General features: G+C 40.0%; 1 protein-coding gene across 7 annotated transcripts in view; it reads right to left on the bottom strand.

Annotated features, from left to right (window-relative positions):
• Positions 1-2,125: 2,125 nt before the first annotated feature.
• Positions 2,126-15,987, bottom strand: part of ARK2N (arkadia (RNF111) N-terminal like PKA signaling regulator 2N) — an 81,886-nt gene continuing 68,024 nt past the window's right edge. For 6 of the 7 annotated variants that reach the window (XM_012103637.4, XM_060405263.1, XM_015103706.3 and 3 more), the window contains 2 exons: positions 15,764-15,890; positions 2,126-6,233 (listed from right to left, as the gene is read on the bottom strand). In XM_012103637.4, the coding sequence (XP_011959027.1) occupies positions 6,044-6,233; positions 15,764-15,890 (317 nt within the window). In that variant the 3' untranslated portion in view covers positions 2,126-6,043. Of the gene's footprint in view, positions 6,234-7,088; positions 15,324-15,763; positions 15,891-15,987 lie in introns of those variants that run through there. The other variant, XM_027960882.3, reaches the window with a different exon arrangement.

Raw genomic sequence — 15,987 nt, 5'->3', positions numbered from 1 at the left:
GCTTTCTAAGTATCAGTCCCTCTGCCCTCTGGTCTGATGTCCCTCGTACTGCAGATGCAGATCCATCCTAAAGTCAGACTTGCCTGCTTTAGACACAAGTCCAGGCGTAAGGGCTCAACTGTCCACAACATTGCACCTTCCCATTCTTTAACAGCAATCACGGAAAGGAAACAGAACGACTCCTCTGAGGTGTCAATTATCAAAACACAAAGGAAAAAACTGGTACCAGATAGTTTCCTTTGCCAAAGAATGGCAAGTTAGATCAACAGAATTTACAACCAAGAGATGCACCCCACCTGCAAGCCAGGACCTGTGAGCAGAGCGACCCAGCTGCCACCTCCTCCTCCTTTCCGAGGGTTAACTTCATTGCCAGCACTCGCTCTCATCCTTGACTCACAGCCACCTACCAAATGAGATTTCAGGGCTTGGCAGAAAGGAAAGAAGTGGTGAATCCTTGCTACACAGAGGGATCCTTGCCTAAAGTCATCTCCACCTCGAAGGCATGCTACCCACAAAGTGGAGCAATGGCAGCTGAATTGAGCCAACAGTGTCACCACCTCAGCTGAGCTACTGGATGCTCTTTCCACATCTCAGTGATGTTCACGATAATCACAAGCGTCTCTTTCTGAGTTCATTGCTCCTTCCAGCATCTGCCACTGCCTTCTTCTGTTCCAGGCAGATTCTCCCAGTCAAAGCTCCACTGTACAGTCCAGGAACTCCTCTAATTCTGTAAACCAGGGCTCCCAAACACAGAGTCAACGAAGTAAAGAAAATCCTACCTACCAGTAACCTAGGAGAATCACTCTTTTATAGATCAGCAATATTGTTAAAATAAAACCTAAAAGAAATTCACCGTATTACTTCAGTTGCAAAACTGGAGCTAAAGAGATATTTCATAAAAATTTATGTAATTTTTCTCTATTAAGATTAAAGTTATAAATAGCTGTCATCTACTGTGAAAAAGATACAAATAAGAGAAGGCTCCCTAGTGGCTCAGACAGTCAAGAATCTGTCTGCAATGCAGGTGATCCACCCAGGTTCAATCCCTGGGTTAGGAAGATCCCCTGGAGAACGAAATGGCAATTCACTCCAGTATTCTTGCCTGGAGAATCCCATGAACAGAAAAGTCTGGCAGGCTACAGTCCACGGGGTCGCAAAGAGTTGGATACAACTGAGCGACTAACACTTTGACCTTCAAGAGAAGGCAAGGCCAAAAGCCAGCATAAGATAGAAAGAGGAAGTCAGAATGAGATTAATTACTAGCTACTGATTATTTTACTTACTCATGCCTTGTCTATTCAAAAGCAGCTTCCAAGAGCAAAAGGGTTCAGAAGCAAGACTCTAAGTAAAAAAATTTCCTCCAGAGCCCAAGAAAAGAAGTTTCTCATAGGCACTAACATGTCTAGGTCTCAGACACAAGGCAGTATAAAAGAACCATTTTCAAAAACTAAAAACATTTCCTGATAACAGATCTCTTTCCAGTCCAAGTAGAAGAAAAATTTGAGGAACATGAAGAGATCCAGGAGTGAATATTTTAATAAACATAGGCCCAACTCTCTCTGGTTCCTCATTCTCCTTGATGCGGAGTTACAAAAGTAATAAAATGCTAATACAGTAGCTCCTATCGTTTTGATAACCAAATTAAAAACCTGAAAATAGAACCAAATTAGGAGGAAAATTCTTTAGGCTATTTTTGAAACATCCTACATTTGCTTCAACCACAAGCAAAGCGCACGCAGTCACGGCATCTTACCCTGGCACGTTGGACTCTGGGAAGTAACTGTCAGCTGACTTTAGTTCCCAGGAGCAAAGGGGTCAAGCACTAGGGAGCCTTTAGTTGACTTTGAAATCTCACTGGTTCAAACTGGAACGGAAGTGGGGGCTACAGGAAAGCTAGTACAAAACTATTTTTATCTAGATCTAATACACCAAAGGCTACTTGCAAAACATTCTAGGAGTAGGATACAGCTGTTGCTTGGGAAAAAAATCAGGCAACTTAAACAATAAGATCTGATAACAAAATATAATTCACTCTCACATCCAAAAGCTAAACTTGGGAGCTGCTCCAGGCACCATCTAATTAACTGAAGCAGACAGGAAAAAAAAAAAATCCTCAGAAATTATCTTTGTTTAAATACACTCTATTTTATTTTGTCTTAAAATAGTTTAACCTTTATGCTACAGACTTATTTCAAAAAACAGAAAATCTTATCTTGCACCAAAAAATATATATATAACACTCTGTTTTATTTTTTTTTCTCCAAAGACCATTAAATACTAAATGAAAACAGAAACTAAATAATGAACGTAAAGAAGAACCAAATTCTATTTTAAAAACTAGAGTTGCACATTTTAAAACATTAATTCCAAGCAATGATTTGTCGTCACTGCGTCAAGTCCACGCTCCAGCAACAGCAGATCCGTTAACCACCAAGTGCATTGGTTCCTAGCCATACAATGGCTAACATTTCATTTTCACGGTAAGAGGAGCAAAAGGCTCTAAAGACCTTTGTACTCTTTAAAAAACAAAACAGCAACAAAAAGTTATTTCCTAGTTATCCAGTGATTTTTTTTTTTTAAGATCACTATCCTTTAAAACTTGTTGAAAGAATAAGAAGTACGTAGTGTTTTAAATAAAATGAAAAATACAACAGCGTTGGACTAAAATACATGATTATTTTAAACAAACAGTGCACAATCTGAGGAGTCTGGTTAGGGCGCAGTCATTCTCATATATACATGGAAGTCGCATCATACACATACTGAAAAACAGGGATTGGGGGAGCTCTTTGCCTTTAAAAAAAACAACAACTTTAAACTCAAAGACAAAATTGTGCCCCCAGCTTTTTCAAGAACCTTGTGACACAGTATATGTAAAAAGCAGGCAACAAATTTGTTTTTAAATTACCTATGGTGCTAATTTGCTAAAAGTAACAACGAACAATTGACTAAATTAGCAAATTAGATGGTTCATACTCACAACTGGTAAAATGAAAGCAGAGTTTACAGGATGATCAGTTGCTATGAATAATGGAGTCCATTCAGTTTGGCCCCTTCCATCAAAATGAAGCAAGCAGCAATTACATCGCACAGGGCAATATGCAATAGCTAAGTTACCATTCTGTGGTTTCAAATTGAGGGAAGGGGGCCACTTAGCCATATTCCTGCCAAAACCAATCTGTGACCAAAGTGTATCATTTTAGCAGAGATATTACTTTGAAGAGACTGTGAAGTATAAAGTGTTTATGTTACCAAATGCAAAAATGGTTAGAAAAGATCCCCTTTAAAGAAATTTTAAATGTCAGAATATTTACCACAGAATTTTATCATTAATAGCTTGCCAGAAACCACATCCCTACTCTCCTGGACCTGGCAATGAAAGAAGAGTTGAAACACAGTCTCTCTGTAGACAGTTAGAAGGTGGAAAAGTCTCAAACCAGTAGGGAGAAAAGCTGACTATTTCCACCATCTCTTCCCCTCCCTGCTTTCTGCATCTTAATTTTTGTTCTGGTGCACTAAGCCAGGCAGTCAGGGTGGTGGAAAAGGGACAGGTAAGGGCGAACTTTAACGCAATGCAAAAGCAAAAAGCCAGAAAAGAGCTTGGTTAAAACTCCACTCTCTGTTCCCAGCCCACAGTGCATACAACACACCGAAAGAATTCTCATTAAAGGGTGACTGTGAGGGACTAAAGAAAGTATGTCCTGGGAAATCACCTGCTCTATGGAAGTGAACAAAACACACTGCTAACGTAAGAACAGGTAATGCAAAAATGGTCTTTAAAATGGGGCTCTTGGGAATTCCCTGGCAGTCCAGTGGTTAGGACTCTGCGCTTTCACTGCTGAGGGCGTGGGTTTGATCCCTGGTTGGGGAACTAAGATCCCATAAGCCACCAGGTGTGGCAAAAAATTAAATTAAAAATGAAATAAAACGGGGCTCTGCCCTGATACTGGGGAAAAAATAAGCTGCAAAAACTTCAAGTCATATAACTCACTCTATCCTTTTCCCAATGATATTCCTGGAAAATACAGACCAGAAATTGTACATTTCTGCTTTGTCTAGCATTTTAATTCAAGTCAAAAACAATGTGTAACAGTAAAATCCAATAAATTAATCCTAAAGTAAAATGTGAAGGTCCAAGGATATACCAGTAGTGAATCTGCAGAAGGCCCTATTTTGCTCTGGCCTCTGGGTCTTTGGTTTTTGCCTGGAATTGTGGCCATGTATGAGGGGCTAAAACTGGAGGTTCACGATCTCTTCAAAAGCCTGATCTATTAAAAGTAGATACATAGGAAAATTAAAAGTTGATGAACAACAGAGGCCAGATCAAATGAGATGTTATCAGAAGAGAAGACATGCTTAAATATACTCCCATAGAAGGATACACAGACGAACTCAAACAGCAAGAAGAAGGGTGAAGGAATAAACGAGTCTTTACAAAACATAGAAGAAAAGGTCAGGCAGGTGGAGCCAGGCAGACTCTGACTCGTGTGCATGTGGGGGCTGTCTTGCTCAAAACAGCAGCCCCACAGCACCACCCCACACAGTGCCTCACGCAGAACAGGCACTTGGTAAACACGTGTCCACTGAATGGAAACTGAACACGGTCGTCCTCATGCTCTCACGGTGAGGAAGAGCCACCGAGACGCTCGGGAAGGGAGGCAAAGGGCTATAGCCACACTGTATGGTGAAAATGGAAACCAAAAAGAAAAAGCAAACAAAAACTGTGGAAAAACACAAAGTGAGGTCTTCTACGCCAATATTACTTCACTGTTCCCTGTGCACAGTATATAGTGTTCTAACTCTAGGTATTGCTTGTAAAATAATTCACTAGTAACTACAACGTTATAGGAAAAAAAGGTAGTAACTAATGCCATGAAACTCCAACACTGGCATTTCCTGAATTCCCTGAAGCTCCTACTACCCCTTATAATTCCTGTTAGATACTGCAAAATCTACAGTGCCATTAATGTGCTTTGTATCTGATTTTTATGATACATTTTGATCTTTCCACTTTTAAAAGGTAGAGGAGAAAAATACCCAAATACAGCATCAGGTCAACTTCAGCTCAAGCATTGAACAGTTGTTATGCATCCTTTTTGGAGAGACTAACTATGGAAAAAGGCATTGTCCTCTCAGATTTACAAGTGCCCGTAGCCTTAGAAGTCACACAACTTTCATATTACTAGCTATATACTTAGGCATAGTCTACCTAAGTAATAGGTTCTGTTTCTCCCATTGAACAAACCAGGGAGGGGGAAAGGGATCTCTCAATACGCTCTTCAGATGCTCAAACCTCATGGTGGGTATCTATCTGAAATGCCTCTGCCCTACAAGGAGATAGTTTCCAAAGGGTTATGAATTATTGCAACAAGGAGATCAACTAAGTCACCTAAGCAGTACTTATAAACACAAAGAGGGCATGTTAATTATTTGGGTTGTGGGAAGTCAGCCAGGAGCAAAGTTAGGAGAGAAGGCAGAAGACTTAAGCTAAAAGAAAAAGTTAACTTCTGTCTTCTATTTTTGAGGACAGGTTTTCAATGCACATGCCCTACTAGGTGCCAATAAGGACCTGACTAATATGTGTGCAAATGCCCTAAGACAGGAGTGCCAATGGGTGGGCTGACAGTGGTCAAGTCTACATATTAATTTTATTACACAGAAAAATAAATACAAGACTCAAAAACTGAAATCCATTTTACCTGGTAATTAAAATACCATTCTAAAAGGAGGGCAGAGTTTCCTAAGACTGCAAGTCACCAAGTAAAATGAAGTTGTCTAATAAACATCATCATTCTCATATTCCTACTGAGGGAAACAAGAAAAGAAATTCTTTTCTCTGTGATAAGTTATTTTCCTACGTGACTTCTTTTAATTTAAAAAAAAAAAAGGAGGGGGAAGGAGAGCAATTTTCCATGAGTTTTTGATTATACAAATGCCACAAACAGCTTCTGAGGCTGAAGCTATGACAATGAACTTCCATGTCACAAAGAGGAGGAGGAGGAAGTAGAGGGGAACAGTGCAGAGGACACACAGTGACACTGTATCACAGCAGGTATTTGCGTCTGCTGTCCTCATCCAACGTGAGGTCAACAACTTCTGCAGGTGAAGCCCAAGTCTGCTGAGGAGCCACAGCAGTCCATGACTGTGTTTGCCGGGCGCTAACATACTGTGTGCTGGAGCCATGCTTCCATGAAGAAACACTCTGAATCACACCTCCTCGAGGATGGACACACCTGCAATTGAGATGAAGAGCAAAAGCATGGTTAACCCTACCAGAGGAAGAAACAGAAGGCAATACGGCTTCATTGTATTAATACTTTTCCTAAGATAAGCCTACTACACAAGCTCATAAAACCCACAACCAATATCCTTCCCCCTTTTCCTCCTTCCCTATATGTCTGTCTGTCTGTCAGTCTCCCTGCCTCTCTCAGTGTAGCCTCAGTTCAGTTCAGTCGCTCAGTCGTGTCCGACTCTTTGCGACCCCATGAATCGTAGCACACCAGGCCTCCCTGTCCATCACCAACTCCCGGAGTTCACTCAGACTCATGTCCATCGAGTCAGTGATGCCATCCAGCCATCTCATCCTCTGTCGTCCCCTTCTCCTCCTGCCCCCAATTCCTCCCAGCATCAGAGTCTTTTCCAATGAGTCAACTCTTCGCATGAGGTGGCCAAAGTACTAGAGTTTCAGCTTTAGCATCAGTCCTTCCAACTAAGAAATGCCAAAAGCCTTGTCTCAGTCACAAGCTCCTGAGTTATGTCTAGATCTAATACTGATAATGGACAAGATGTTGTTTCTCTGAATTCATTTAAGTCTCTGGAATCTTCAGGGTAGGGCAGCATATAAATCCCAAGCAAAATTAAGATGCCCAGTTAGTCTGAGCAAATGAAACAATAAGAAATATACGTGAAATCTGTTCTTAAAATAAGTTCCGTGCCATATTTGTTAATACTACTTCCAAAAACAGTTAACGGTAATACCCCTTTCACGGGTTAGACTTTTAGATGTCTATGTAAGTACTAGGTCATGAGTTAAAGAGGATTCCCTGGTGGCTCAGTGGTCAATCTGCCTGCCAGTGCAGGAGACATGGGTTTGACCCCAGAGCTGGGAAGATCCCCTGGAGAAGGAAACGGCAACCCACTACAGCATTCTTGCCTGGGAAACCCCAGAGACAGAGGAGCCTGGCAGGCTATAGTCCATGGGATTACAGAGAGTTAGATACAACTTAGCGACTAAACAACAAAAACGTGAATTAAAGATCAATTTTCCTCCTCTTGAAGGTGACAACAGAAAAGTCTGGCTAGTTCATCACAAACACTTACGTTTTAGTTCAGTGAAAATAACGAGGCTGAAGTACTTAGTTTAGATTCTCTAAAAGTGTTCTATAAGAGTGTCAGAACTACCAAGCTGACATATCTCGAAGTTCACCGACTGGGAGAGAATTGTTTCAGAAATACCTCCAGACTGAATTGCATATTCCAGTCAAATGATAGAACCATGAACCTCCAGGATGAGCCACGGAGTAAGTTTTGATTCAAACGAGAGGAAGGCAAGCAGCACAAGCTATCACTGCTCCTTACGCCGTCCCATCTCAACTGTAAGAACCATTATTACGCAACAGCCGTGAGAAGGGGCAAGCGGCATGATTCTAATCACACAAACTACTACAGTAAGCAGCTGTTCTGACAACCTGTATACAGTGAGTGATGCTTAGTCACTTCAGAACTCTAATTTCTATTCCAAGCCACCTGCACCTCTAGGTTCAAAAGCAACATCAGAGTAACAACAGACAAAGTTTATTATAAGGAATTCATGGCGGCTGAGAGGTTCCCAGGTCTGCAGTCAGTAAGCTGGAGGCCCAGGAGAGCCAATGGTGTCATTTCATCTGAGTCTGAAGGTGGAGAAGCAGGAGAACTGATGGTGTTTCAGTTTGAATTTGGCCTTCTCAGGTGGCTCAGTGGTAAAGAATGTGCCTGCCAATGTAGGACACACAGGAGATGTGGCTTCGATCTCTGGTTGGGTTAAGACCCCCTGGTCAAGGAAATAGCAACCCATTCCAGTATCCTTGCCAGGAGAATCCCACAGACACAGGAGACTGGTGGGCCATAGTTCATAAGGTCGCAGAGAGCTGGACATGACTGGGAGATTGAGGACGCATGCACAGACAAAGTTTAGCTACAGAACTGCCCCTGAAGATCCTTAAGATCATGGAAGGAGGCCCAGCTCCTACAAAGTCCAGCCTGAAAAGGACTCCCTTCCCAAGAGAGGTACCAAAAAACAGATCCCTTGGGGCCAAGTAGGGGTAGAATATGGACTTGTTCTAGTTATCAGAGGGCCATCATCTTTCCAGAAATGAGTCAAGCAGCTACTAACCCAGAGGCCACCATATTTTCAAAGAGTAGCTAGTGAAAAGCATTAAAATAAGACACACAAAAACCCACAGTCTGATCCAAATCTGTCCACTCTTTAAATACACTGAGATTAAATGATCAAGTAGTCATGGAAGAAAGTCAAAGGAGTCCATTCAACATTTTCAAGAAATGGTTTTGATGACTAATGACAACAGAATACCAAAATTATTACGTAGTTTCTCCACATTTGACACACCCAACAGACCCATGAAGTAGATGTGGAAGCTATTATCCATACTCTCACAGGGAAACTGAGGATTAAAGAGATTACATGACTTGTTCAGGGTCATACTGTTTGAAAGTGTAGGCAAGAGAACTTCAGGCCAAGATGATTTCTTGTCCAATGTTTTCCACAACAGAATGTTGCCACTTAACAAAGGTGTGTATTAAACTGGGTAAGGTAAAATACAAAAGAGTCAGCAGGGTGCAAAGACAAGCCCAGACCAACAATTAAAAAACATAACGTTCTTCAACAGTTCAAATGCTCATTTATACAAGCAGTAATTGAAGTAAAAGCTGGTTGGAAACTTAGAAAAATCAGGGAATGAAGAGATACCAAAAAAAGTCAATGTAATCTCTGACAGAACTGCAAGAAATAATTCTGAAATAAAAGCAGTATTCACTCCCAACTTTGCACTGCTCCTAAAACAATCACACAATGTAACATCAGGACATCAAGGAGTGGCTTTAAAAAGGACCTAATCCAATCTTCCCATTTTACAGGAGAGAAAACCAAGACCAAAAGACAACTTCCCAGAAAGTAAACCATGGAACCAGAACAAAATTAGGTCTCCTCTGGGGAGTTTATTTCCAACTAAATAACCATGTCTTTCCCAGACTGCACCTGAAGTATTATACACTATGGTTTATTGTAAGAAGACTGCTTAGCCGCCAGGAATGATACAATAAAAAGCAAAGCAGATTCTAGAAAGTGTCTAGAGTAGGAGAGTGAGAGGTTTAGAGAGGCTATTTATTAATGAGGAAAGGTTGAAGGACACATAATAAGGAGATAAGGCATTTCTTCAGCTAGATAAACTAAACCGCTTCTGTAGTTATGTCATAAATAGCTCCAGTTACTGGAAAACAAATTGGGCTACTTTAAGCAAAAAAGAAAATTTATTAGAAGTCACCTTTACTTGAGCACCTCAAAGAACCATCACTTCATGGCAAACAGAAGGGAAAAAAGTGGAACCAGTGACAGATGTTATTTTCTTTGGCTCCAAAATCACGGCGGACAGTGACTGTGGCCATGGAATTAAAAGACCCTTGTTTCTTGCAAGGAAAGCAATGACCAACCTAGACAGTGTATTAAAAAGTAGAGACATCAGTGCACCAACCATGGTGTGTCTAGTCAAAGCTATGGTTACTCCAGTAGTCATGGATGGATGTGAAGAGTTGGACCAGAAAGAAGCCTGAGCGCTGAAGAACTGATGCTTCCAAATCACGGTGCTGGTGAAGTCTCAATCAAGTAAGTCAATCCTAAAGGAAATCAACCCTGAATTCACTGGAAGGGCTGAAGCTGAAGCTCCAACACTTTGGTCACCTGATGTGAAGAGCCAACTCATTGGAAAACACCCTGATGCTGGGAAAGATTGAAGACAGAAGGAAAAGAGGGTGGCGGAGGATGTGATACTGGGGCAGCATCAGTGACTCAATGGACACGAATCTGAGCAAACTCTGGGAGGCAGTGAAGGACAGGGGAAACTGCTGTGCTGCAGTCCATGGGGTCGCAAACAGTTGGAAACGACTTAGTGACTGAACAGTAACAATCACCAATCCTCTTACTCTGTTTCTCTTCAAAATTTTAGATTCTCTGGAGAATGTGATGGTCCTTTCTTTGGTCAAAAACTTTTCTGTCTCCTATTAACTGCAACTGAAGGGCAGCTGCCAAAGAAGGGAGAATCACCATGGAAGGCAGCTCCTCTACGTACACAATCTTGAGAGCATAGTTAAGAACCAACAACTGTTTTCTAGAAGGCAAGTTTTGAATGGTCATTATTACACAAAACAGAATAATCTGTCTTTTAAACATTTAAGTAATTGCTGAGGCATCTGTCAGGAATGTGAATAAGATTCTGAATATAGGCGAACTATCCTGTTAGAAGTCAGGACAGTAGTTTCGGGGACAAGGAGGGGGACAGGGGAAGGTATAACTAAGAAGTGGCACGGGGGGACTCCTGCTTCTTGCTCTGAATGCTGGTGACTTGGGTGTCGCTACAAAAGCTAGAAGGCACACTTATAGCTTTTCTCTGTGTTACAAGCCAACAAAACATTCAAAACAATTTTTATGATTTAAGACCTCAACCACCTTAAATAAAATGGTAGCTAGGAGATGGATGAGGATAGAACAAGACTTTTAACACTTTTTTAAGTACGGGGGGAAAAGGTCAAGCTGTATTTTATAAGATGGTACATTACAGAATAACTTAGATAAAAAGGAAAAAAAAAAAAACTCAGGAAGAAATGGGACTACAACAACTGTTATTAACCCCACAGACAGGCCCTATACAGGAGGCTCATGTGAGGCACCTCCCTGGTGGTCCAGAGGCTGGGACTCCACCCTCCAAATGAAGGGGCTCAGGTCTGATCCCTGGTCAGGGAACTAGATCCTGCATGCAGGAACTAAGCTCTGGTGCAGCCAAATAAATAAAAGTACATTTTTTTAAAAAGAAGGATGTGAGAAGCTCAAAATTTGGGAAGGTTAACTACCATAAAACAGTTCCATGTATTAGCACATATCCTTTCTCTATTATGAAAGATATGGGGTGGGAATATACTCATCTGTCTTACAATCAGTCCAATCAGATTCTAGTGCAGACACAAACTTCTTCCTCACAAAGCATTTAATCTGCATATGACTGGCAACAGGTCTACAAAACGAGTCACATTTTGAGTCTTACAGCCAAGAAAAACTGCTTAGGCCTTACTTCCACTTCCCCCACCAATCCACTATTTATAAACAATAAGTTTTGATATAATAATTTCCTGCTCTTCATACACTAAAACCAATAAAGGAGAGACTTTGGAGTAGAAAGGAAGAAAAACACAGGAAGAAGGCAGGCTCTGATGATGATCAGCTGTTGATACAGTTAACTTACTATTCTAAGAAAACAACATTAAAAATTAATCATCTTTTGCTCTCATTTACAGATCCTGAAGGTGACCTCTTAGATAACATTCTTACTTATTTTTCTGAACTGAAGGTGGAATGAATCCTTGTAGCTTCAGGGAAATGCTCACCCACCCCCCTTGCTTTTTTAGGGTCAATGTTATCAAGTGGTTCTAGGATACAATCAGTCTTAAATGCAAAAGCCTTCCCACACTAATTCTTCTGCTGACAGGTCAATCAACATTAACCAACGACCACAGGACCATGTTTGTGAAAGGAGATAAGAGTCTGATTATTCATAAAAGCTTCAGAGAACAAGTACTAAGAGAACTGTTCCAAAACAGTTTCATAACATGAAGACCCATGCTACATGCACTCATCTTCCTAGGGGAATTACCAATGAGGCTGGTAGAAGAAAAGAAGGAAAAAGGACAAAGGATAAAGAAAAATACTGGCAAGAGGGTCATAACTTAAAACTTATGGCAAAAGTAAGTGGGTGCAGAAGAACCAGAGATTTTAGGGAAGTTCCCACCTCACTAGCAAACAGCATCTTATAAAACTGGACTGTCCAAAAATAACACCTAGAAATGACATGTAAACAATGACGAGAGTTCATCACAGCAATCCAAGGCAGCCATAAAAGATGCATTCAAGTTAAGAAAGCATGCTTTCTAGCCTATAACTAGAAGACACATGTAAGCTAAGGGAATACGTCAAAATCTAAAATAAAAGAGCAGGGAAAGACGTTAGCATGCAAGAAAAGAAAAATGACTGTTTAATGGGAAAAAAAAAAAAAAAAAGACACGTCATAACCAGAATTACTGAATGCAAAGGTCAAAAAGCAATGTTTCTAACATGGAAAAATGGTATCCAATGCAAGTCAGAACAACCACAATCCCCAAAGAGAACAACTCATAAACGAAGTCTGAGTTTTTTAAAGCTCTCAGAAAGCCCACAAGGTAGAATACCAAAAGGAAAAACAAGAAAAGGTCAGCTAAATCCAAACAAAACATCTATGCATGCAAAAAATCAAATTAGAACACAAAGATGGGGATCAAAACCTAAAACCTTCTTCCAAGTGATAACCCTGCCAGAAGCCCATCAATACTTCATAACTGCAACCCTAGACCTGTAAAAGAAACAAATTCCAGATGAGATACAGCCAGCTCAAGGGGCAATTTCAAAGCAACCAATAAGAAAGCCTCTCACCCCCCCCCCCATCCCCCAACCTGCTTCTCAGCTTTTTAACCTCAGTGTTTGAAAGACTACCAGGCTTCTTCTAAATAAAACTGCTGGACAATTTTTGAGAAAGGCACAACAGTCAGTGAGATTCTACTCATTCCTAGACCAAGGGCCAAAATAAGAGATCCCCTCATAATGATAAGAGGCCATTCAAAGTACTCCAACAGAATTTGTCAACTCTACCCACACTGAGATTTTAAGACAAAGCTGTTACTGCTAAGATATGATTTCCCCAGGATTCAAACTAAAAGATCAGAATTTAAAAAACAAAAACGTATCTTTATATTTCAGAGCCTGGTAAGAAAAAGTCCTCAAAAGTAATGTTATAGCATGTTATTTAAAATGTACCCAAAGTCATTTGGCTTAGTTAAGACTGAAATAAGTATGTTTGTTCATAGAGTAAAATGACAATCTGAATAACAGGCTGTAACAAGTTCAGAGAAGGGTGTACTAAAGATAATCTTTGAGTGTGTGTGTGTACTGAAGGTGAGAGAAACTTAGAATTTAAATCTACAAGTTTTAACAGAAATAATATAATTTCAACTACAGATAACAAAAATATTGGTAGGAAAATAAGCTGAAGATTTCATTACAAAAGGAAAGTTAAACAAAGAATCTGAAAAGGGTGTGCGTGCTCAGTCACTTCAGTCGTCTCTGACTCTGCGACCCTACAGACTGTAGCCCACCAGACTCCAGGGTTCTCCAGGCAAGAAATACTGGAGTGGGTTGTCATGCCCTCCTCCATGGGACCTTCCTGACCCAGGGATTGAACCTGTATCTCCTCCATTGCAGGCAGAGTCTTTACCGGTGAGTCACTGGGGAAATTCCTGAAAAGAAGAGTAGCATCTGTAACATTTCTAGGCACAAAGAAACAATAAAGAAGGGAGAACTGGCAGGAGTTATTAGAGAACTGGACCAAGTGATATGTCTCAGAATGAGCAAGAGCTCAAATAGACAACACAGGTCATGACCTAGTCTTTCCTACTTAAGTAGGAACACATGAGTAACACTGAATTAAAATTTGAAAAGTAAGTCAAGAGGAAGTTGGTAACTGGATAATGTGCTCCTGGCACAACAGAAGATAATTAACCTACATCAATCTATCAGTCAATAGGCAGAGTAAGTTTTATCGTACAGAGTCGGAAATGGAAAATATATTTTAGAAAGATCTTGACATGGGGCTTAAAGTCTAATAATGTCTTTTATATTTATACAGTGCTGAAATAAAATAATGACAAATGTATGCTAAGGGAAAAAACCTGGACTTCTATCTTCTTCATCTGATGAATAAGTGAGCTAGCTGGAAGGAAATACATGAGAAAATGAAAGAGAACATAACAGGAAAAAGTCTTTTACTAAGGAAGAGAACAAAGTATGAGGTAAGGAAAGGTTAAAGAATGAAAGTTCTTTCCCACCAGAATAGGGGGGAATAACCATTTAGACAAGAAAAAAGGAAGCAGCTATGCAGACATTTATGCCCTTGTATTTAGGGCATAAATACAGGATAGAAGGTAAAGTATTCTGATGGAGAATTAGCCACTTACGGAGATGGCTTGATAAGTTACAATTTAACTCTACACCCTTAAAGCCCCAATTGTTTAACTAAAAAATCCTCTCAGAAAGTAAAATCTGTTCTCATTAGAGAAAGGATTCAATTTACGTGCATGTGTATTTTGCCCCCACTTCTCCATTCCTAAATGCACCTTTTAAATAAGTCAACAGAAGAAATAAGTGCTGGTGAATGTTTTATTATCTTGCTAACCAAAGATCAAATCAGATCTAAAAATAAGGCAAGACCCTATCTTGTATACCTACTTGAGGAAATCACAAAATCGTAACTCTTGTGGCACAGGAGAAAAATTGTTCACTACAGAGAATACAGATTTTTCCAAAAACGAGATTTTGTTTTGTATGTGTGTGTTAAATGTTTCTCAGGTGTATCTCTGACAGGGCTGCAACTAATTTTTAGGAGCATATCTTAAAGGAAGAGTCAGTAAATTTTTTCTGCAAAGAGCTAGACAATACATATCTTTGGCTCTGTGGACCCTAAGGTGTCTGAAGAAACTTCGCAAATCTGCCACTGGAGTGTGAAATAGACAATACGTAAGTAAATAAGCATGGTCTGTTCAAACAAACCTTTATTTATGGATAAATAAATTATACTTGAATTTCATTTAATTTTTTCATATCAAAACATATCTTGATCTTTTCTCCCAACCATTTGAAAACGTAGAAACGATTCTCAGCTTGAGGTCCATATGGAAAGACACAGCAGGCCACATCTGGCCCGTGGGCTCCAGCTTGCTCACTCTTATCTTAAAGAATGACAAACTTCACAAAATCATTTTTATTACTGCACACTAAGTCAATGTCCTACGGCTTTTTTAATTCCTAAGAAACAAGATACCTTAAATCACATGAACATCACCAGAAATATACTGTTAAGAACTGACTAAAGTAACTTGCAACTCTTCATGGAAGATAAGGGGAGGTGCTCTAAGAAGAGGTGTGATGTCAAATGTAGATTTTCCAATTATTTGTTCCCGATATATTTCAAGATAAACTGAAAGGCAAGAAAATATGGGTGAGAAGTGGGCAAGTATGGCAATACTTCTGCCGCAACTGAATAATCTGTTAAGCCATCTAGCCATTTGCTAAAAATAAGAGAAAAACATTAGTTCTGGTTCACATACATGTGTGGCCAAGATGCTTCTGATATAAGACAATCTGCAATACATTCTGAAGCCCATCAAGTGTCTATAATCAAAATGTATTTCTTTTTTTAAATTTTATTTTAATATTTTTTATTTTTTTTACTTTACAATACTGTATTGGTTTTGCCATACATCAACATGAATCCACCACGGGTGTATATAAGTTCCCACTCCTGAACCCCAAAATGTATTTCTTAAACTACAGGAAGCTGAGAAATAGCTCCTAACATTCATGCCAGCCATGCCGTGGCATGCCATACCATTTTCTTCTCTCCAATTAATTTCCTACCTTGCGTGTTCCTGAACCCCCACAATCTCCACTTCACTATCTGAAGAGGCAATATTAATTTCTTCATTGAGTGGTGCATTGCCAGCAGATGTTTTCTCACTTGCTAGGAATCCTGGATCCAAATGACCTGAGAGAGAAAGGGGAGAAAAAACTTAGCACTATATTTTGATTCCGTAAGAGCAGCAGAAACATCACACTGATGGATTTCTCCTCTCAGTTTAATC

The sequence above is a fragment of the Ovis aries genome, chromosome 23 (genome assembly GCF_016772045.2).
Source record: "Ovis aries strain OAR_USU_Benz2616 breed Rambouillet chromosome 23, ARS-UI_Ramb_v3.0, whole genome shotgun sequence".
Taxonomy (NCBI): Eukaryota; Metazoa; Chordata; class Mammalia; order Artiodactyla; family Bovidae; genus Ovis; species Ovis aries.
The sequence above is the reverse complement of the archived record's forward strand: the minus strand, read 5'-3'. Positions and strand labels throughout refer to the sequence as shown.